The sequence below is a fragment of the Delphinapterus leucas genome, chromosome 1 (assembly GCF_059928025.1).
Source record: "Delphinapterus leucas isolate spDelLeu-1000000601 "Yukka" chromosome 1, BTC_Dleu_Yukka2, whole genome shotgun sequence".
Lineage (NCBI taxonomy): Eukaryota > Metazoa > Chordata > Mammalia > Artiodactyla > Monodontidae > Delphinapterus > Delphinapterus leucas.
In genome coordinates this window covers 94,431,622-94,453,421 of record NC_143129.1, presented here as the reverse complement: position 1 = coordinate 94,453,421, position 21,800 = coordinate 94,431,622, and the positions used below count along the sequence as shown (strand labels likewise).

The following is a 21,800-nucleotide window of genomic DNA, read 5'->3' as shown; positions in this document are numbered from 1 at the left end:
TCTCACCAGGATTAAAATATGCACTATTTGTATATTTAAATTATTCTTGTATCGCCTGCTTTTATTCATGTGGCCTGCTGTTAACACTTATTACACTGGTGATTTAGGGACCATTTAAATCAGACCTCTTTAAAATTGGCAAGGTAGCTGGATTCTTGTCATATTGTAATTAATCTTCCTGTAGTGGTTGATTGTGCAACCTATTTACACTGGGTCAGATACTCAAAATTTCCTTTATTCTTTCAAGTTGGATTTGAAAACTAAAATAGTATTCCATTGAATTCTAAGAACTAACGAAAAGGTTACATTGTATTTGGATTTCTGTTTTAGCCATGTATTGATATCCCTAGTTTTTATGTTTTTATTTAATGGATAGTGTTGTGTATTATGATATGATCTTGGAACTTACCAGTATGATTTTAGAATCATTAAGTTTAAAATATTTTAAAATCAGTTGAGAAACAGCAAAACTCCTCTTTAGTCACTGCTCTTGAGCTAATGTGGAAATGAATTTTGCCCAGGACCTTGGAAGTTATATTTTAAAAATTACTATAAATTATAGAAGGATTGTTTTAGAATGAGATACCTTTAATAGAACATTTCCCCCTCTATCTCCTGCAGTTAGAACATGGGAATCATTAACTTCAAAACAGGGCTCTGTTTGAAGTAACGATATAAATACTATAATGATTTATGTAGATAATGTAGTTCTGATGTATGGGATATGATAGCACAGTCTTAACTTTTCTATCCAGGTTATTTCAATATTGAGTTATTTATTTCTGAAAATAAAAATTGAACTACTTCAGTTTAATGATGTAAATCTTTTCACCATTTTGCAATATTAATAAATCCTGACATATTTTGGTTCATTTCAGATTATTAAAAGTAATTTCCTTCCTTTCTCTACTTCTAAGAAGAGAAGTATATTTCTTATTCTTTTATTTTTGTTATTATGGTTGCAGTTAAAATCCACATTCATGTTCTCATTGGTATTTGTAGTTCTTTCTGCTTTTTCTAGACTACTTAAAAGTTTTTTAGTAAGCTTTTTGTTTTGGAATAATTTTAGATTTGTAGGAAAGCCACAAAAATAATGCATGGAGTTCCTGTATACTGTTCACCTGATTTCCCTTAGCGTTAGTGTGTTACATAGCTGTGGTGTATTTGTCAGTACTAAGAGATTAATATTGGTGCATTAATGTTAACTAAATTTCACACTTTATTTGAATTTCAGCAGTTTTTCCATTAATGTTCTTTTTCTGCTCCGGGATCTAATCCAGGACACTGCATTGCATTTAGTCAAAGCCACTTTTTATTAAGCTTTTTGGTTTTCAGTGTTCAGAAGGAGGCTCATTTATTGACTTATTTATGATTAGGTATCTCTGGTTGTCTTATATGTACACAGGTACTTTCCTAGCCTGGAGGTATAAATGAGAAATAGACAAAACTTTTAAGCAGTTCAATTGTGGAGATATACAAGTAAACAATGGTAATGGAATGTGGTTACAGAAAGAGTAGCTAGTTTTGGAAGGAGGAAGAGAAGGAAGAGACATATCAGGGAAGTCCTCCCAGAGGAGGTGACATTTGAGATGGACCTTGAGGGATAAATAGGAACTCTTAAGGCAGAGACTGGAGAGAAGCACATCCAGACAGAGGGAATAGTATGTACAAAGACTCAGAAATATGAGTGAGCAAACAGATTTGCCCTGGAATAAAGGGTTGGCATGGGAGGAGTGTAGGAGGTAAGGCTGGAAAGGTTTGCAGTGGATTTGGAGAGTATTGATTTGAATTTTTAGTAGCTGTATTTTTAAAAAGCCACATTTTATTATAGATAGATAAAGATAAATATAGATATAATGTGGGGAAGCCATCTAGAGACTTTGCGTTCTCCTCCCTCTTATTACCTGCCTTTTTTGCCATTCCATTACCATTTGCCATTCCAAATTCCATTTGGGTTTTGACTTACAACATTGGTGAGCATTTATATGGTAAAGGAAATTGAAATTGTAGGCATCCTTGGGAATGTGGAACTGAATTTGAATTGAAACTGAGTTGAAATTGTAGGCAACTGAATTTATAATATTTTGTTATTGGTGAATTTTTAAAGTTGGTATTAATGTACATTCAATTAAATAGGCATGTAGAAAAGTGCTGTATGCTGCCGTCAATGTTTGAGAGCTAGATAGGGATATGATTTTAATATTTTTAAATGTAAAAATTTGATGAATGGATTTAACATTGCAGTTAACTTTGTAGGACACCTCCACTACATATGAATTATTTGTGTGGGTTAAATGTATATTTTACATTTTTGTCTCACAAAATTTTGAGGCAGAGCTAGTAAGAAATGTACCTATTCAAAAATAGTTTTCAGTCAGGTCATAGGTACATCCCATAATTTAGCATTAGTACCATAGTGACATTTTGTTGCTCTGCTTTCAAAGAAGTAAAGGGAAAGTTACCAGAAGCCAAAATTAGAACATTGCGGGAGCCAGAGGATGATCCCGCTTCTTGCTCACAAGTGATTGATCCCTTAAGCATTCTTTCTATATTCCACAAAAGTGAGGAAGAAACCCCTCTTCTCCCTCTAAATTGGCCAGTTGCCCAAAGAGAACACATGATCCTTAGCAACACTCGAGTTACCTTGTTCATATTCTCAAGTGAAAAGATTTTGAGGAGAGCTACTTGGCTGAGTGAGCTGCCTCTTTTTTTTTTCCTGTTTAATCAAACCAACATTTTCCTTAGGTGATTTATGAAAGTTAAAATGGCTATTAGCTTTCTACTTTATGGTTTATAAACCATGGATCATGGATCATGTCCATGAAAGATGTGATCATGGATCATGGATCATGGATCATGTCCATGAAAGATGTGAAACTGAATAAATGACGCACTACTGTGTAAGCCAGACATATTTTGGTTGTTAGGGAGTTAAAAAAATTTCTCCCCCTCCCTTATTGCATATTCACCCTCTGGAAATACTTAATGAAAAAGTAATTGATATTGGGGAGGAACACATAGCCTCTTTGGTGATTGGTATGTGATTGCTTCCTAGAAAAATCTTTTTCAGAGAAGAGACCCATTATCTTTGTCCCAGTCACAACTCATTGCTATCTTTTATTAAGATATTCATTCATTCACTGAACAAATATTTAATGAGCACTCACAATGTTTCTTGCACTCCTTCAGGTATTAGGATACAGAGTGGGCAGGACAGGTTCATAGCAGTTAATTTCACTGAAACGGATGGTGGGCACAAGGGAGCTGGGACTGGGTTTTGAGAGTAAGGTTTAGAGGGGAATAGGGAGAACAGGAGGCTTGTGAATGAGTCCAAATTTATTGTCAAGTATAGTTGTGAGATGAGAGTTGAAGGCATAACCAGGAATGGGTGTGGGGCTGACTAAAGATAGCAGAGTAATGGAAATCTTCTGTTTCTGTTAACTGCCTATATCGAAAATTCCATCTACTGCAACTGGCATTTGCGAAATGTAATTAGGCAACCACTGGATCTCATAGAAACTCAAGCCATTCATCCCACAGTTTAATGTGTCTACTCTGTCCTAGACTGTGCTCTAGATTGGGGGTAGAGGCACAAAAAGAAGGCACTATTTTGTGCTTTCGAGGAGTGTGCTTTTGAGCTTAGGACTAGTGGAATACTAAACAGGCACCAACCCAAATAATTAAAATAATTTGACCAAGTATTAGTGTTGTGGTGTTTGACATTAACCTGTAGGATCAGGTTGAATCTGGTCAGAGTCACCTTGAGGGAGAATTACATAGATGTGGAAGGGTTTTCAGGTTGTACCAAAAAGAGTTTCGTTACCATTTTAATCAAAATCAAGAAAACCCATTAGCAGTTTATGAGATTAGGAGCTGGAAAGAGAGACAAAAAAAAAAGTTTATTTTTGAGTAGCCAGAGCTGGCTAGAGATAAAATGAGGTAAGGTGACTGGGAAGGACAGTTTGGGACTTGATTTTGGAAATTAACCTCTGGGACTGATGCTGAAAGGGAATAACCTGTGCCAGCCAACAGAGCGGGAGTATTAATTGTGTTCAGAGGGAATGGGGAGGCTTCAGCAAAGATTGAAGTTTGAGTTGAATAGCATTTTCAAAAATGTTTAAATGCAGAGGCTTGGCATGCTTAGAGGGACAGTGGGCTGGGTGAAAAAATTATTCTGTTATTTTAGGTTAAGGAAACTTGCTAATTTCACAAGAAAAATATATCTAACTTCTCCCATGAGACCATAAATTCCTAAACGTATTTGTATTTGAAGTCTCATTGTCTAGCAATACCAGGCAATGCAGAATGTGTGTGTGTGTGTGTGTGTGTGTGTGTGTGTGTGTGTTTTAAAGGCTGAATAACAATTTTTGTTTGCTCTGTGACATTTTTCCCATCTGTAATTTTGCTAACCATTTCTTTTACTGAATTAGGAAGCTGGAAACTGGTTTTTGTGTTAAGTGTGGTACCTTGAAAAGCATTTTGGATGAAATGTCACTTTTTACCTTAATCTGAGTTTTTATTATCTTAGCTACTTATACCTCAATAGAAAGGAATCAGTGGGAACAATAGATAATCTTATTTTTGGAAATAGCAGGAACTGTGCTCCTGTGATCTTTAGTTATAGATATTCACATATTTTTTTTAAGAATAGCAATCTAACTTGAATGTTCTGCTAGTTTAAGACTGTATATAGAATATCCTTGAGCATGAATATAGGAGCTTGGCTGCCAGACAACTCTTAACTTCCTTACTGTTGCTACACTCTAATTCTTTCTGCTCTTTGTCCCTTCTTGATCAGTAGTGCATAATTGAAGAACATGCTGATCACTGTACTATGGTAGTATTGTGGATTGTTGGGTTAATAGGAAGATGTGGCTCCATGATTTGATTTGAAGCCTCTGTGTGTCAGAATTAGAGATTTAGTCTGCCTTTAGCGTTATAATAATTATAATCATCGAATATTAGAATGCAGCCATAAAGCACATCTAAGCCAAACTCCTTCACATTTTATGTGTAAGGAGACTGGTATTAAATTAGGTGACTTGCCCAGGGTCACAAGCTAGTCATGGCAGAGCTAGGACCAAAGTTTCCTCTTCCATAGAGTTTGTTCCTACATGGTATCCCTAACTAAAAAATCTTTTTAAGTGCCTGAGTTGTAAATGAAAGGTGAAAATAAGTTAGAAAGAAAAATCAAAGTTACTGACTAAGCTTTCAATCTGCTGTGGGAGAGAGGCTGATCTGTGCCTATTGCAGTCATATGTTCCCATATATCTGATTTTGCAGGCCTGTAGAGAGACCATGAGCATGTGTTTGTCTAGCACTGGCTAGAGGGTTATCCAAAAATAGTGGCATATTGGGGCTGTGAGACTTCTAGAAAAGGGGGTGTGCTGTAGTTATAATCCTGGCCTTTTAGAAGTTTCATGACATCTCTACAGAAACAAGTATTTAAAAGGAAAAGGAGGTGTTTCAGGTGCCACTGGAATAACTACTAGTACATGAGGTAGTGGTGCAGAGACCTGTGGGCAAACTTAAAGGAAAAGCTGCAGAGGTGCAGATGGGTGAGAAGTATGGGAGAAGAGGTAGCAGACAGGAGTATCTAGGGCTGAAAATAGATCTAAGGAAGAAAGTGTTTTTGTTCTTCAGGGTGGGGCAGAGAAAATGACTAATGCTTTGATGTAGTTTGCTGTAGCTTTTAGGTTATAAGTTGCTGACTAAGTGTGTGAATCCAGGTTCTATCCATGGTATTGTTATTGTGAGACAGCAGCTAAGTAGTTATACCATTTCTACTCAGGTTTTGGACCAACATCAGTATCCAAGCAGTTTTTATTAAATTAAACACTTTGGGCCTTAACATTACTTGGTGGTACTTGGAACAGAGAAAACAGCATTCACAAATAATGGCTGGTTAACATTTACTGAATACCTAGTATGTGCTAGGCACTGTTCTAAGAATCTTCTATTGACCCCTGTTTTACAGATGAGGAAATTCATTATGCCTGATGGTACAGAAGTATGAAAGAGTGTAATATACTCATGTACCTTCTTTGGGCTGGCTTTAAGTTTTCTTTAGTCAAAATGAGAGAGAAAAAAGAGGAGGCATCAAGTGACACTGTGGTTTTGAGTGTCAGCCATCTTTCAGGATAAATTTTTAAAATCAGTGTGTATGTGAGCTGAATGTGTTTACTCATATATAATAATTTATACTAGCAATTCACTGGCCTTAAAAAAATCTTGCAAAGAAATCATCACCATTTCTTGTTTTTCACATTCATAATGTAGTATATGTTATGGGAAGAAATAGGTGGGCCTGTGATATGGTACCTGCTCTCAAGGAGCTCCTTAAAAATAAAATTTAGAGTATATTTAGGTAAATACAGTGATTCTACAGTAGAATATAAACTGGTAAATTGTTTTTTGTCTAACAGTATTGGTGATTCTGTGTGCTAACCTGTACACACATTTCTTTCTTGTTCTGTTTGACTGTTTATAACATGATTTTCTAAATTAATTCCATTGCTTTATTCTCTGCAGATTGCCTTGTTTCTTTTGTTGAGAACAAGACCATCTAACTTAGCTACTTGTCTTCCTTTTCTCTCAAAAATCTCTGTAGCTTTAGCTCTCATCCTTTTTTCCTATTTATATTGGATATCCTTTAGATACATATCGTTTTAAGGATAAATCTTTTAAGTCGAACTGATCCCATTCCCTCCTGTCTCTGGAGCCTTTCAGACTATTCTTCCCTATATGTCCTATCGCCTGCCCAGTTCCACCCCTTCTCCCTTACAAAATCATCTTCAGTTCCTTCCTCTTCAAGCCATAGAGTCTGTCTTTGCAATTCCTTTATGTCTATTCCATTCTTTATATCCTTATTATTGAAGATTGAAGATGGGCAAATGAATCTCTCCTTAAACTTGTGATGAATTTTGAAGGAAGTTACATAAAAAGATGTACGTAAAATTAGGAAGTTTCAAGCACCACATGTGTATTGGGGAAGGAGGGTGAGACAAGGGTAGCAGTTTGGGGAAAACCTAAGAGTGAGAAGTTATTAGAGAGAGAACATACTACTGAAGCAGTGGAGCACAGAGGACTGAGGTAAAAATAAAGAGTTCAGACCTAATAAGAAAGGGTTATAGAAAATGTTGGAAGAATTTGGAGAATTATTAGGTAAACTGATGTTTTTTTAAAAAATTTATTTTTGGCTGCATTGGGTCTTCTTTGCTGCGTGGGGGCTTTCTCTAGTTGTGGCGAGCGGGGGCTACTCTTTGTTGCGATGCGTGGGCTTCTCATGGCGGTGGCTTCTCTTGTTGCAGAGCACAGGCTCTTGGCGTGCGGGCTTCAGTGGTTGTGGCACATGGGCTCAGTAGTTGTGGCTCGCGGGCTCTAGAGCACAGCTCAGTAGTTGTGGCACATGGGCGCAGTTGCTCCGTGGCATGTGGGATCTTCCCGAACCAGGGCTCAAACCTGTGTCCCCTGCATTGACAGGCAGACTCCCAACCACTGCGCAACCAGGGAAGCCCTGATTTTTTTTTTAATAGTGCCATTTGGAGATCATGAGAGGGAAGAGGGGCTTTGAGCTAGAAGTTTGAGAAAATTGCAGCAGTAACATCCAGTGGGTATACGTCAGGCTCAGATGTGTGAGTAGTAGAAAGGATTAATTTGAGAAATGCATAAGAAGAAGATTTTGTTACAGCTTGATGTAAGGAGAGAAGAGTGAGTGGGTTCCAGATGACTCTTAGATTTCGTACCTGGAAGGAAGGTAAGATGGTGGCACTTTTCATGGTGATCTAGAAGCTGAATGGGTCAAAGGCTTGGTATAAAGCAATTCATTCTTTATTTGTATGAAATGCTATGGTACACCCACTGAAACAAATCCTGTATTTAGTTCTGTGGTCAGTAAGAGGTGCTTTCTTTTAAGAGATAGAATTGGATGCCTAATAAAAACTTGGGTGAATATATGTTGTGTGATAATAAAGAGAAGGACAAACTGACATTTTATCAGGGAGCCTTGGAAAAACATGAGAGAGAGAGAGCAAAATTTTTTTTTTTTTAAATCAGCACCTTCATAGGGTAGAACTTAATGAGATGGGTAAAAATTGATTCTGAGATTAATAAACTTATTATTTCACTCAAAATAATCCAACATCAATGGTAGAAATGCTGTTTTCAATATATTAAAGAAGGTGCACATTACTTCATTAATCTCTACTTTTTGTAGTTAATTTTGTAGTTGCTGCTAACATGGGATAATCTGGGAATTGTGTGTTATAGACTATTTTAAATGTAAGTGGTATGCTTTCGTATTCTCTTCCTCAAAATTGAATCATTAGGGTTTTTTTTTAGATATGCATGGGAGAAATCACTTCTTTCTCACACTGTCATTAGGAAGTTCTTTGTGTGCTACTTGAATATTAACTGTTTTAGTGCTACCCTGATTATCAATTAAGTGATAATTGATAGAATCTCTGTTCTTAAGTTTATAAGAACAGAGGTAAAATCATATATAAATGTCCTTTTTGATTCTCTAAAAATGTAGATGTTTGAAATTATAAAATAATTTGAACTTTATTTTAACTAACGTTTTTGGTTGATAGAGTTGAGAAATATTAATAAAGGATCATTCTTATTGAACAATAGTCATTCATCTGTTCAGCAATATTTACGTAACCAATTTATGTCAGGCACAGTTCTAGGCCCTGAGAATACGAGGTTAAATAAATGTTCGTGGAGCTTATATTTTGTGGAGAAGATAGGAGATGAAATCTTTAATGTGAAGAAGTGATATGTGCTTTTAAAAATATAACAGAGTAAGGGGAGAGAATGTGATTGGGTGGGGGCTGTTTAGATAGATTAGTCAGGGAAGACTGTTCTGAGGGAAGCAGAAACCTGGGTGAAGAAGATCTTGTAAAAACTTATTCCAGGCAGAGAGAATGGTAAATGTGAAGATCATGAGACAGGATCTAGCTCATTGAGAACCAGTTTGGTATGTTGGAGGAAAAACAAGAAAGCTGGTCTGACAAGTGCAAGACAACGAAGTGGAGAATAATAGGAGTTGAGGGTAAAGGGGTAGACAGGGGCCAGAGCATATTGGGCCTTATTGCCCATGAATTTTATTTTGAGTGTAATTGGACACCATAGGAGAGTTTTGGGACAGGGTTGTGACACGATCTGATTTACATTTTACAAACTTCATTCCAGCTACTGAGTGGAAAACTGACCATAGGAAAGGTGAGGTCTAAAGCATTGGACCATTTAGAAAGCTTTTGCAATGATCTAGGTCTATGGTTTCCAGTATGCTCATGATCATTGTGGTGCAAGAAGAAACTGTTAGAGCTATATTTATTTCTATTTTTAAAAATTAAGCTCTACTAATTCAGTATACATATTGGTCCCGGCACCCACATTCCATCTGTATGTTAGCTACATGTCACTTACCAGTTTTGGCCTGAGCAACTGAGTGAATGTTGAAGTCGTTTACTGAGATGAGATACATGGTGGAGCAGGGTTTGTTTGAGGGTAAGGGTGGGGAAGCAGTAACTCAGTTTGGGCATTTTAAGTTTGAGTTGTCTACTAGAAATATAAGATTTATCAGGTAAGTAATTTAGATATATGCATCTGGAGCCAAGGTTAGAAGCCAGGGTATAGATTAGAGATCTAAATTTGGGAATCATTAGCACAGAGGCAGTGTACAAGAGCTTTGGAGCCAACCTGTGTGAATTCAAATTTCAGCTTTGCCACTTACTGACTATGTAGTGGTGGACAAATGAATTTGTCATCTGTCTATAAAATGGGGATAGTAATAATATCTACCTCACTGGGCTATTGTGAGGATTAAATGAGTTAACACAAGTAAAGTGTTTAGAATAGTGTCTGGCATGTAGTACTCACTAGCTGTTAACTCTTATCAGTTTATGAGTGGTGTTTAAAACCATGAGGTTAGATGAGATGACCTAGAGAATGAATTTAGATAGAGAAAAGGTCCAATGAGGGAGCTCTGAAGCAATACAACCTTTAGAATTCAGAGACAGGAGGGAGGGCACTGAGAAGGAGTGGGGTAGGAGTCAAACCAGTAGGATGTTGCATCCAGAAGCTTGCCTAATGAAGAAAATATTTCAAGAGAAGTCATCAGAAGAAAATATTTCAAGAGAAGTCATCAACTTGGACCAGTTCTGCTTGAGAGTTTGAGTAAGATGAGGACTGAGAATTGACCATTGGATTTGTTAAGATGGAAGTTGTTGGAGACTTTGAGAAATGGGTAGAGTAGTGCGTGTGAACGCCTGATTGGAGTGGGTTAAGGAGAGAATTGGGGGAACGAATTGAAGAACATGTATATAGACAACTCATAGGGGTTTTGCTATGAAGAGGAAGAGAGAAAATGGAGTGGTAGCTAGAGGAAGATTTGTGGAGTCAAGGAAAGGTAGGAAATGGGGTGTGGTTGTGTTGATTTTAAGATGGATAGTATAGCAAGTTTGTATAACGAAGAGAGTGACCCAGTGGGTAGAGAAAACTTGATGATATTTGAGTGACATGGGACAATTGTAGCAGCCAAGACCTTGAATAGGTAAAATGAGGTGGGTAAGTGTGCAGCCTCCAATTGTGAACTCTCTCCAGCGTTAGTCTTAGACACTGGCAGAGATAGTTAGTTCATCCACTGATAAAGGTAGAGATTAATGGAGGTGCAGATAGATTGGTGGGTTTGGTTATGGGAAAATGAAATAATTTTTTCAGAGTGCTTTACTTTTTCCAGGAAGAGGGTGGCAGGATCATTAGCTGAGAGTCAGAGTGGGTAGGGGTTTGTAAGGTTTGAGAGAGAGGAGGTGGTGTCAGATAGGCATCTTGGAAGGTGGGAGAATGAGTTGACTAAGGAAGTGCAGGTGGAATGTCGAGGAGTTCAGGGGGCCCATCTGACATTTGTGGTTGTTAAAGTGATTCCAGCTGGCTGAGGAGGGAAATGTGGTCTTGAGGGTGTATACAGTGGAAAAGTGATAGGGACAATGCCTCCTCCGTTGTGAACTCTTTAGTCTCATGGCTGAGAGGATTGCTGCTTCTTAGGTCCATGGATGTCGACAGAGGAATTAATAAAAGTGAATAAGCCAAAAAACTCATTTCATTTTTGCCTGTGTTCAGTGTCTATGTCATTCATGATGTTTCATGTAGAGCAGCGGTCCCCAACCTTTTTGGCACCAGAGACCCGTTTCACGGAAGACAGTTTTTCCACGGGAGGCAGAGGGGAGGCAGGGGGATGGTTCAGGTGGTAATGCGAGCAGTGGGGAGAGGCAGATGAAGCTTCGCTTGCTCGCCGCTCACCTCCTTCTGTGCGGCCCGGTTTCTAACAGGCTGAGGACTGCTGTCAGTCCACCGCCCAGGGCTTGGGGACCCTGGATGTAGAGGATGAGTTCCTAGAGGTGTTTATGTTGCCGTACCTCCTTTAGAGTGCCTACGTTACACAAGTGATAATCAAGATGGCCCTGGAACACTTTCAGTGAATTATATTTGGTTGCTGTGTTATATAAAGTAAAATCTCTACTGGAGAAGCTTTGTAGTTTTTCCTGATAGATAGAAAACCTCACCAAAGTTTTCCCTAGGACCTGTGGTTTCTGTTAATCTAGAATTATCACTTATGTTGATTTCATACTTTTGAGCTGGATTACAGATGAATTCAAAGTCTGGTTTTCTTCTGTTTCAGGTGCTGGAGAATCTGGTAAAAGCACCATTGTGAAACAGATGAAGTAAGTTGGAACGTGGTCTTTTGTAAAACTACATTTACTCATAATGCATAAAAGTCCATAGTGTCTTTTCATTTTAGGTCCATGGTAATGATTTGTGGTTTTCTTCTTTTTAAAGAATCATTCATGAGGATGGCTATTCAGAGGAAGAATGTAAACAATATAAAGTAGTTGTCTACAGCAATACTATACAGTCCATCATTGCAATCATAAGAGCCATGGGACGGCTAAAGATTGACTTTGGGGAAGCTGCCAGAGCAGTAAGTGTATCTCATTTCCTCTTTACTTGCTCTTTTTCAGTAAATGCAGTTAAGCCCAATTTGCTTCATGTGTTAGGGAAATAAATTTAGGCAACAAGCTAAGTTGTAGTAAAGTACTGTCTGCTCATTTGAGACATGTTAGCAATCTACTTTAAGAGATATTAGATTACTACCACAAAGGTAAGTCTAGGAAATGGGATTCTGTGGATATACTATAGGTTTTTGTGGTAACTGTTTTATTCACTTGCTTCTTTTACAGCACTGTTGACTTTTGTAGTAGTAAATTGAAATAATCTAAGAGAGGTTGTCATGATATGGAGCTCTGCTTTCTGAGGTGTAGAGATTAAAGGCAAATATCAGTGTCGCAGAATAAACTTGGTAAGGACATGAACACTAAGTCTCAATTTTAGAGGCAAATTTCCAGTATTCAAGAATAACTATATCCCTATACTATGTTGTACTATAGGCTATAGAATTGGATTATACCATGTCCTAGTATAATTCTTGCACATGTCAGATATTCAAAAGTTGTATTGATTGATTATAATACTTAGTGGGCCCTGAAGGTCTAGTTTATAAATTAGGATGTTTGATGCAGTGGGGAGAGAGCCAAAATGAAAGTGGGTGATTTTTTATATCATCATCAGCTAAATTCCAGGAGAAGGCTGGGAATGTATAGAACGCTTTCCAAGAACTAAGAGAGTCATCAGCTGTGTTCAGTGTCATACTTAGGTGCTATGGGCAATAAAGGGAAGTGACTTGGAGAGACTGCCTGGAAAAGCAAAGCCTATATGTCTGTGAAGTAGCTTAGGAACTCTTCTAAGCAACTCTCAATTTCTCAGATGTAAATTAATATTCAGTAAATAAGTGAGGAAATTCTTGGAGGGAAAAATAATAGAAGGATGGTTCTAATTGGATAGTATTAGATTAGGAAGACTAGAGGTGCCATAAAGGAAGGGCAGCTAGAGTAAGGGTTGTAAAATGATTGGCGAGAAGAGGAGCAAAAGAAGAAATGAAGAGGAATGTGTGGGGCATGACTTCTACGTTTTTGTAAAAGGGTTCCATATCACAAAAAATCAGAGACTGTTTTTCTAAGCCTCTGAGCAGGAAAAATGTGATAGCTAAGGCAAGAATAAACAAACTCTTATTTTTGTCTTATTCCTTCTATCCCCTCTCGCAGCTGCCTTTCTTCTTCCTTTTTCCTCCCTCTTTCTACCAGCTCTTTCTTGTGTTCTTACTTTTTTCCTCCCTTTTCTCATTCCTTCCTATCACCCAACTCTGTTTCTCTGTTGTATTTGCTGTATCCAATAATTGGTTAGTAATACTGTATTTATTCTCTTCCTTCTCTTTGTTGGCTTTTTCTCCATCTCAGTTATTTACTTATTTTCTTAGTTTCTTCCTTTTTGACTTCTCACCCTCTGTCTGACTGCCTTTCTGCCTTTTGGCCATCCCTCCTCCTTTCCTTTCTTTCCACTATCAAATTAGTTGTTATTAATCGTTGGGTCCTATCATTCCTTTGTCACCAGATGTAGTTGTCATATTCTGCCTTAGTCTGTTCAGGCTGCTGTAATAAAGTACCACAGATTTGGTAGCTTATAAACAACAGAAATCTATTCCTCACACTTCTGAAGGCTGGAAGCTGAGGTCTGGGTGCCAGCATGGTTTGGTTAGGGCCCTCTTCCGGGTTGCAGACTTCTTGCTGTGTCCTCACTTGGCAGGAGGGGAAGGGATCTCTCTGGGGTCTCTTTTATAAGGGCACTAATCCCACTCATGAGAGCACCACCCTAATGACCTAATTATCTCCCAGAGGCCCTATTTCCTAAAACCATCACTTGGACATTAGGATTTCAACATAAGAATTTGGGGGGGACACAAACATTCACACCATAGTATCCCTCCTCCTTTCATTTCTCTTTTATCAAATCAGTATCATTAATCTCTGGGTCCTAACACTCCCATGTCACCAGATGCAGTTGGCATTATTAATTCCTTTCAGGCCTCCTGAATCACCTAGCCTAGCCCTCCAGCATTCACTCATCCTAATCTACAACCTTGTTTTTGAAGTTTCTCTTTTTCATATGTAAGGATTTATATTTATAGCTCCTCTTTTATCCTCCTCTAGTTTTTTACAGTTGTCTGGAGAGTGAATAGAAAAGCATAAAGCTGGGTGTGGGATAGGTTGCTTTTTCATATCTGCTTAAGGGTGGAGGTATGAAGTTCACTGTAAAGAGGGGCCTCTTTATCGACCTGTAAAAGAGGGTTTATTATGGGCAAGCAGGAGTAGGTCTGTAGAAGGGGTTAAGTGGGAAGGGAAAAATGTTTTGTCCTAAAACTTTACAAAGTCAGGACAGCAAAAATACGTAGCAGTAGCTCTCTCTCTGTTTAAAAATTTCTAAAATTAGAATCATGGTATTAAAAAAAACAAAGCAATACTTATTGAGGTTTTGAATACCTACATGTGTATAGATCAAATTTCAGAACCAAGGGACTATAAAGTCATTAAATGTTAAATAAAGTACTATTCCATATGTGTAGAAGGACATGCCCACTGTTGAGTACATTGCCAGTTTGTGTAACTTTTCAGCTTTTCTCATTTGCTCCTTTATCAAAAATTTTTATCTCTAAAAAGAGACGAGGGGAATATAGATATTAGATGAAATTTCTTAGAGACGATTGGGTCTAAAGTATTCCTAGGAAGAATACTGGAAAGGATCTCAAAGGAAGAGAATATTACTCAGCAAAATCTATTAAGGCTGAAGATCCTGGATTCGGCAAAATTAATTGGAGTGCGCTATGGTTAGTTTTGGTTTCTTTTGCTTAGGTGGATGCACGAGTTTTGGGAATACACAAGTCTTAGGAATTTTTGTTTGCAATTTCACCTGTGGTCTGAAATGCTTTTTGCGTGCTAGTTTATTGTCCTAATGACTATTTATAATACAATTGATTGCTCCCCTTCCCCCTTTAAATCTTCTTTACCCAGTATATGTTTTTCTTTAGTAGTTGCATTTTTATGGTTATTTGGAAATCTCCTGAGGCAGATAAATATTAGATTTGAGGTGGGAAAATCATCCCATGAGACCTATGTTTATTTTTATAAACTATCTGACAAGTAGTGCTGGGTAGAATAAAGCAAAGCAATCACAATTCTCAGCCCTTTCTGACCTCTTTACCTCTCACATATCTTAGTTTTAAAAACCGTAACAAGGGCTTCCCTGGTGGCGCAGTGGTTGAGAGTCCACCTGCCGATGCATGGGACACGGGTTCGTGTCCCGGTCTGGGAAGATCCCACATGCCGCGGAGCGACTGGGCCTGTGAGCCATGGTCACTGAGCCTGCGCGTCCGGAGCCTGTGCTCCGCAACGTGAGAGGCCACAGCAGTGAGAGGCCCATGTACCGCAAAAAAAAAAAAAAACTGTCACCACTTATAAAGCTATGTCTGTGACTCACGAAGTTTTGATCAGATCTCTGTGTTACTTTCTTCTCCTTCTGCCTTTCTCTCTCATTTAGAGGATTATTATACCTTTGGGGAGCGTAGAGACTGAATTATTCCCTTAGGGGTTTATTTCCCCTACTAGATTTCCAGACTCCTTAAATGCTTCAGTCTCTTCTTCTTCCTGTTCCTCTGAGATTAAGAAGGAAAAAGAGAACAGTTTCCTTAAATTTGATTAATGTTTTACTCCCTTTGACGTGTTTAGACTTTACCTCTTATGTGCTAGTCTTTTCATTTCTATTTTTATTGTAGGCTTCCTTTTTTTTTTTTTTTTTTTTTTTTTTTTTTTGCTATACGTAGGCCTCTCACTGTTGTGACCTCTCCCATAGTGGAGCACAGGCTCCGGACGCGCAGGCCCAGTGGCCATGGCTCACGGGCCCAGCTGCTCCGCGGCCTGTGGGATCTTCCCGGACCGGGGCACGAACCTGCGTCCTCTGCATTGGTAGGCGGACTCCCAACCACTGCGCCACCAGGGAAACCCTGTAGGTTTCCTTTAACAGAATGGGGATGTGTTACATGTGCCTGTCTCACAGACAGATCAGTTTTTTTTCTGTCAAAAAAAAATCATGGGCTTCCCTGGTGGTGCAGTGGTTGAGAATCCACCTGCCAATACAGCGGACACGGGTTCGAGCCCTGGTCTGGGAATATCCCACATGCCGCGGAGCAGCTGGGCCCGTGCGCCACAGCTACTGAGCCTGCGCTCTAGAGCCCGCAAGCCACAACTACTGAAGCCCGTGCGCCTAGAGCCCGTGCTCCACAATAAGAGAAGCCACCACAGTGAGAAGCCTGCACATCACAACGAAGAGTAGCCCCTGCTCGCCACAACTAGAGAAAAGCCCGTGCGCAGCAATAAAAACCCAATGCAGCCAAAAATAAATAAATAAATTTATTTATTTTTTAAAAAAATCATGAGTAACCAGGATGGGGATTTGTAGGACAGTCAGAAGAGATCTTTTCAGGGGATGGTGGTATGTGAAGAAGTGGTAGTGGGAGTGAAATCATTCTTCAACTCTGCTCTGCACTTCTAACTGTAGTGGAGAGAGAAGGGGGACAGACTTCATTGTAAATTCTCTCAGACTGCACTGCCAGGAAAGGCCTCTTTCATACCTCTTTTAAGTAATATAACATATAATGTATATCTGTGTGTGTGTGTTAAAGAGACTCTTGTCAATTCTTTAAGAAATGGAGAATCATCTGTCTCTCTCCTTTAACTGCTTTCTTCAGGATGATGCCCGGCAATTATTTGTTTTAGCTGGCAGTGCGGAAGAAGGAGTCATGACTCCAGAATTAGCAGGAGTGATTAAACGGTTATGGCGAGACGGTGGGGTGCAGGCTTGCTTCAGCAGATCCAGGGAATATCAGCTCAATGATTCTGCTTCATAGTAAGTAATTTTTCTCTGTGAAATGAAAACAGAAAATAACTTGGTGACCCTAGTGAAAGTTCAGTGCCCATTCTTAAGGAAATATTTAAGGAAGAGACACTTAGAATTCTGTAGGATCCCTTTATAAAGGTTGTTTCAGTTTAGGGTTATAGAGCCGTTGGTCATTTTATATGATTTGGAGAAAAGTATTTCCTCTTGGAGTGTAAATGGGAGACTTTGCATCATGAAAGTAGCTCCGTGGTCATTTATAGTAAACAAGTGAAAGAGGAGAGAAATCTATTGCATCTGAGTCCTGGATCTCTTCCATCTCAGTAGGTTCCCTCTGCATAAGGGCTTTGCATTGATTGCCAGCTAGCAAGGGAAATTAAAATTGTGATATCCCTTTCATGCACAACTCTCTGTGGCTGGGCTGCACTATGGATTTCTCTGGTACTAGTCACCACTTATAAATCTTTTGCCAGATCACAATAGTAGGCTTTGTATAGAAAGAGAATGTTGAGTCTTGGAACGAAGTTGAAGCATCTGTTTGTTAAGGAAATTCTCTAGGGTTACATAGTTTTAGAGAATTTGTATTGATAATTAATACTTCTGTGAAGCTATTACATGTTGTCCTATATTGCTTCTTTTACAGTGTGTTTATTTATAAGACCTATATTCAGAATGTGTGGGGTTTTTTTCTTAACCTGCTTTTGGGGGGCTTGGTAAGTTCTTTTTACTTGTATCCATCTCCGTACTAAATGAAGGCAGTTCTAAGCGTTAAGGTATTTTCTCCAATATTATATTTTCCTGCTTTTCCTATTATTCTAGCTCAAATTATTATAAAAAGGTGAAATGATATTTGAAAAACTTAGCTTTTTAAATGAAAACTTGACTTTAGAAACATTTCAGGATTCTTGCCCATCTCAATAATATTTTTCAGTTGCAGATGTTGGTAGTTTAAATAATTCTCCCAGTAGTCATCAAGCTAGATTGTAATTTCTTTTAACATACATTCAGTAAGCTCTGAATCCTCTAACTACACCTGAAGACACATGATTTATAGAGTTTTTTTTCCATAATTGTTGATCTGAGGTTGACTGATTCCTTAACATTAATGATGGTACTTATTTTTATAGAAAATCATTAAAAATTCACTTATTATGGTATCACCTATTAAAAAAAAATCTTTGGGAGCCCTGAAATTGTGAAGAATTTAATTTAGCTTTGAAGCAGTTTTTAAATTATTCCACTGAACAGATGAAGTTTCTTTGTAGGTATTAGTTTTTGGCTTAGATTTAAAAAAAAAACAAACCTGTAAACTTTTCTGTTTCATGAATGAAAACAGGAATACTCATTCTTATTGAGCTAAGTAGTTCTTGTTAATTTTAGTAATTCAAACAGCATTTTCTAATGTCCTAGCAAATGTTTAAACATACAGATGACCCATTAAATGTCTGAGGGCTTTTGTTTTGGTTAGGTTTTTGTACTGTGCAGTGCACAGTTGATTTAGTATTAAATTTCAGGAATCTTTATTAAGAATAGCATTTCTATGTTTGTTTTTTTTTTATGTTTGTTTTTAATTGGCTTTCACAGTTTAATTTTGGTAGAATTAAAACCACCTTTTTTTTTTTTTTTGCGGTACGAGGGTCTCTCACTGCTGTGGCCTCTCCCATTGCGGAGTATAGGCTCTGGACGCGCAGGCCCAGCAAGCCACGGCTCACGGGCCCAGCTGCTCCGCGGCACGTGGGATCTTCCCAGACCAGGGCATGAACCCGTGTCCCCTGCATCGGCAGGTGGACTCTCAACCACTGTGCCACCAGGGAAGCCCAAAACCACTTTTGTGTAGTGTATATAAAACCTACTTTAATTGTCCTATGCTAGGTTCATTTTTTTCTCATTATCTTCTGTGATACTGAAGATCTGATTTGTTCTGCTACTTCAGTGACAGGTTCAGAACCTGCTTTTGGCAAGGAACTAGTTTAGTCTGTTGACTTGCTGTGCACATGGTTGGCTTCATTAAGTAAAAATAAATATGTATTTTACTTACTTAGTTACCTAAATGATTTGGATAGAATATCCCAAACCAACTACATTCCAACTCAGCAAGATGTTTTGCGGACAAGAGTGAAGACCACAGGCATTGTGGAAACACATTTCACTTTCAAAGACCTGTACTTCAAGTAAGTCATTAGCTTTTTTCTAGATATGCCAAACACAAATATCTTTCCTTTAGTTAGTATCTCTTAATCAGGGTAAAATTTCTGTAGGCAGTATTCTTTGATTTAGAAACTTATATTCATTAGCCAGTATTTGTTTAAACTGAATGGGGTCCCAAACGTTTCTTCTTTCTCCAAATAGCATCAAGTATATTTTCCATTTGGAAGAACTTAAATTCAAAATTAAATTGTAACTTACATATCAATAAAAGTAATCATATGGTTACCAATTTATTTTATTTTTAATTTTATTTTCAGCTGCTTTTTTATTGGAATCGCCAAAACATGTGTTGAATGTGAAGCGTAACAACAATACTAAAAGGATAGAAAGCTAGTGTTTTGGTTTAGTTTATATGGCTTTGTTCTGACATTTTGATATTAAAATAGAAATGCTTTTCTCACCAGTGTCAATCCTTTCTTACTGGATCGCACTTCTCTCTCAGTTTACTGGAATGAAGCTAATACTGTCATGGCCTTTGACCGATTTGTGCACAGTATCATGCACAACTTAGTTCTTAATACAGTACAGAATGGAATATCGATCTAGGGATAGAGGTATTTTGTGGAGGTATGATATAATATAAACAATTATTGTTTTAGAGAGAGAAGATTCTAGTATTCTAATACAGAGGATTTTCTCATCAGCACTAGTAATTCTAGAATACACTTCAGCTTGTCTCTGTGTTAATGGTCTTTTGTAAATAATAGAACTGTCTTTTTGGTTCTTGTTTTCTGCTTTTATGACCTTTGAGATTAGGAGTAAACTTTCCCCCTTCAGTATATGATGTCCTTTTTAGCTACTTCATTATGCTTGTATGTAGAATGTGATATTCAGCATTGTTGCATGCAAATGTAACTTCTAGTTCAGATTCTCTCAATTTTTTTTTCTCTGAAAAAAATTGCTTCTTAGGTTTCGCAAAACCCACACAGAGTTTAGGTATTACTACATACTAGTTGAGGTCTTGAAATCTTAATACACCAAAACAGATTTGAAACCTGATGCAGGAAAATAGCAGTTCAGCTGAATATTTTTAGAATAGACGAGCTGCTTATCATAGTACTGATGAATTTATTTAACAAGAATAGCAGAGTCTCCATGGATTATCACCCATGAAACCGTAGGAGTGAGATGTCTCTTGGCGTGCTATAAGATTAGTAATCCATTCATAATTATATGTCATGACCTTCATTTATTTAGTGTGGGAAACTTCTTTGTTGATGTCATAGATTGATCTTTAGTTAGGTGATTCCTATTGGTCATTTTATGTCAGGATCAATAGCCAGATATAATTAAGGTGCTGCACCCACTTTATTGTTGGCATGTAGATATCTTGTTATGAAGTACTATCACTTCTTCCTTTTCCTCTTCTCTCTAGGCAAAACCACTATCCATTTATTCAAACATTTATTGAGCATCTCCTATATGCAAGGCATTGTGTAATTGCTTACTTGCCTCTCAGTTATGAGGTAATGTCTATAAAATGTTGATCTGTTAGTGAATGATACTGTAAATGTTAATATGTGCGAAAAGCCCACTTTGGGAACTTCACAGTGTTCTGCCAGTTTTATGGACTTTATAGAAAGAAATGGTGGAGCAAATTCAAATTATGGTATACCAGTGTGTTTCTGCTCTTGAAAGGTCCATGGTGAAATATGTGATGTTAGCTTTCTTAAAACCTATAATATGACCTTGTATTAGAGCCAACTTGTGATTGCCTCATTCCAGGTGTCAGGACTATAGGTTGAAAAGAACTGGGGAAGATCAAAAGACCAAAAGAAAAAGTTGGGTGATGAAGAGATGAGATGACTGTTCTCTTTCAAACATACATTGAGAAATTACTCAACTGTGTCTTATCTCTCTCAATCTCTAGGGGGAAAATTCTCTGGAAATAGATCCCTAGTCACTGTAGATCTGACACACTGAACCAGCTTGGCAGAGTTTAACCCTAAAACATTTTATCATTGTCATCAAATATATATCTTAAGAGTAGCTAACCATTTGTATGCATACCTCCTCAGACCCTAGTACCAGTTAAAAAACAAAGCCGTGCAGGTCCTCCTTTTACTATAGGTGGTAGATGAGGACACTGCTGACAGAAGTTCAGCAGTTGACTCAGGATATCAAGTAAGCACCCCAGAAGGGAGTAGTGGTCTAAAACTGATCTGAAGTGGAACATAAAATGTGTGAACCATTGAGGCTTTGTTGTTTTTAATTAGGTTAAATAAGACTTGGAGTTGGCAAATATTGGTTAAATTTTGTGTTTAGGTATTGCATTCTTAGAGTCCTACCATAAAATATAATTTACTTCTTTCTGTAATTAGTCTCTAAAATGTTTTCCTTAAAGAAAAATGTATCTCAATTATACCTTAATTTAAAAAAAAACAAAAAGTAAGGAAAACAAAGTTTTGAGTCAGTAGAGTTATGGAAGTAGAATGCAAGTTGGGGGTTTATTGTTCTTTTTTTTAGCTAGAGAGATAAACCCTTTTGAGAGGTACAGTAGTGTTGTGGGTACCAGGTTGGGTGCTGGAGTTAGAGTTCCAGTCCCCATTTGTTAGTAGTGTTCCCTTGGGCAAATTATTTAACATATCTGTGCCTCAACTTCTTCATCTGTAAAATGGGGATAATAATAGTACTGACAGGAGTGTTATGAGGGTTAAATTAGTTAATGTACTTTAAGATGTTTAGTGTCTGGTAAATGTTAGTTATTGTTACTATCTTAAGTTGTATTGTTCAGCTCTTCATTTTTCCTG

The 21,800-nt window shown here is 37.8% G+C and overlaps 1 protein-coding gene across 2 annotated transcripts in view; it reads left to right on the top strand.

Annotated features, from left to right (window-relative positions):
- GNAI3 (G protein subunit alpha i3) overlaps nucleotides 1–21,800 on the top strand; it is a 38,921-nt gene that overhangs the window by 8,535 nt on the left and 8,586 nt on the right. For both annotated transcript variants that reach the window (XM_022584140.2, XM_089918481.1), the window contains exons 2-5: nucleotides 11,684–11,726; nucleotides 11,842–11,983; nucleotides 16,697–16,854; nucleotides 18,885–19,013. In XM_022584140.2, the coding sequence (XP_022439848.1) occupies nucleotides 11,684–11,726; nucleotides 11,842–11,983; nucleotides 16,697–16,854; nucleotides 18,885–19,013 (472 nt within the window). The remainder of the gene's footprint in view (nucleotides 1–11,683; nucleotides 11,727–11,841; nucleotides 11,984–16,696; nucleotides 16,855–18,884; nucleotides 19,014–21,800) is intronic.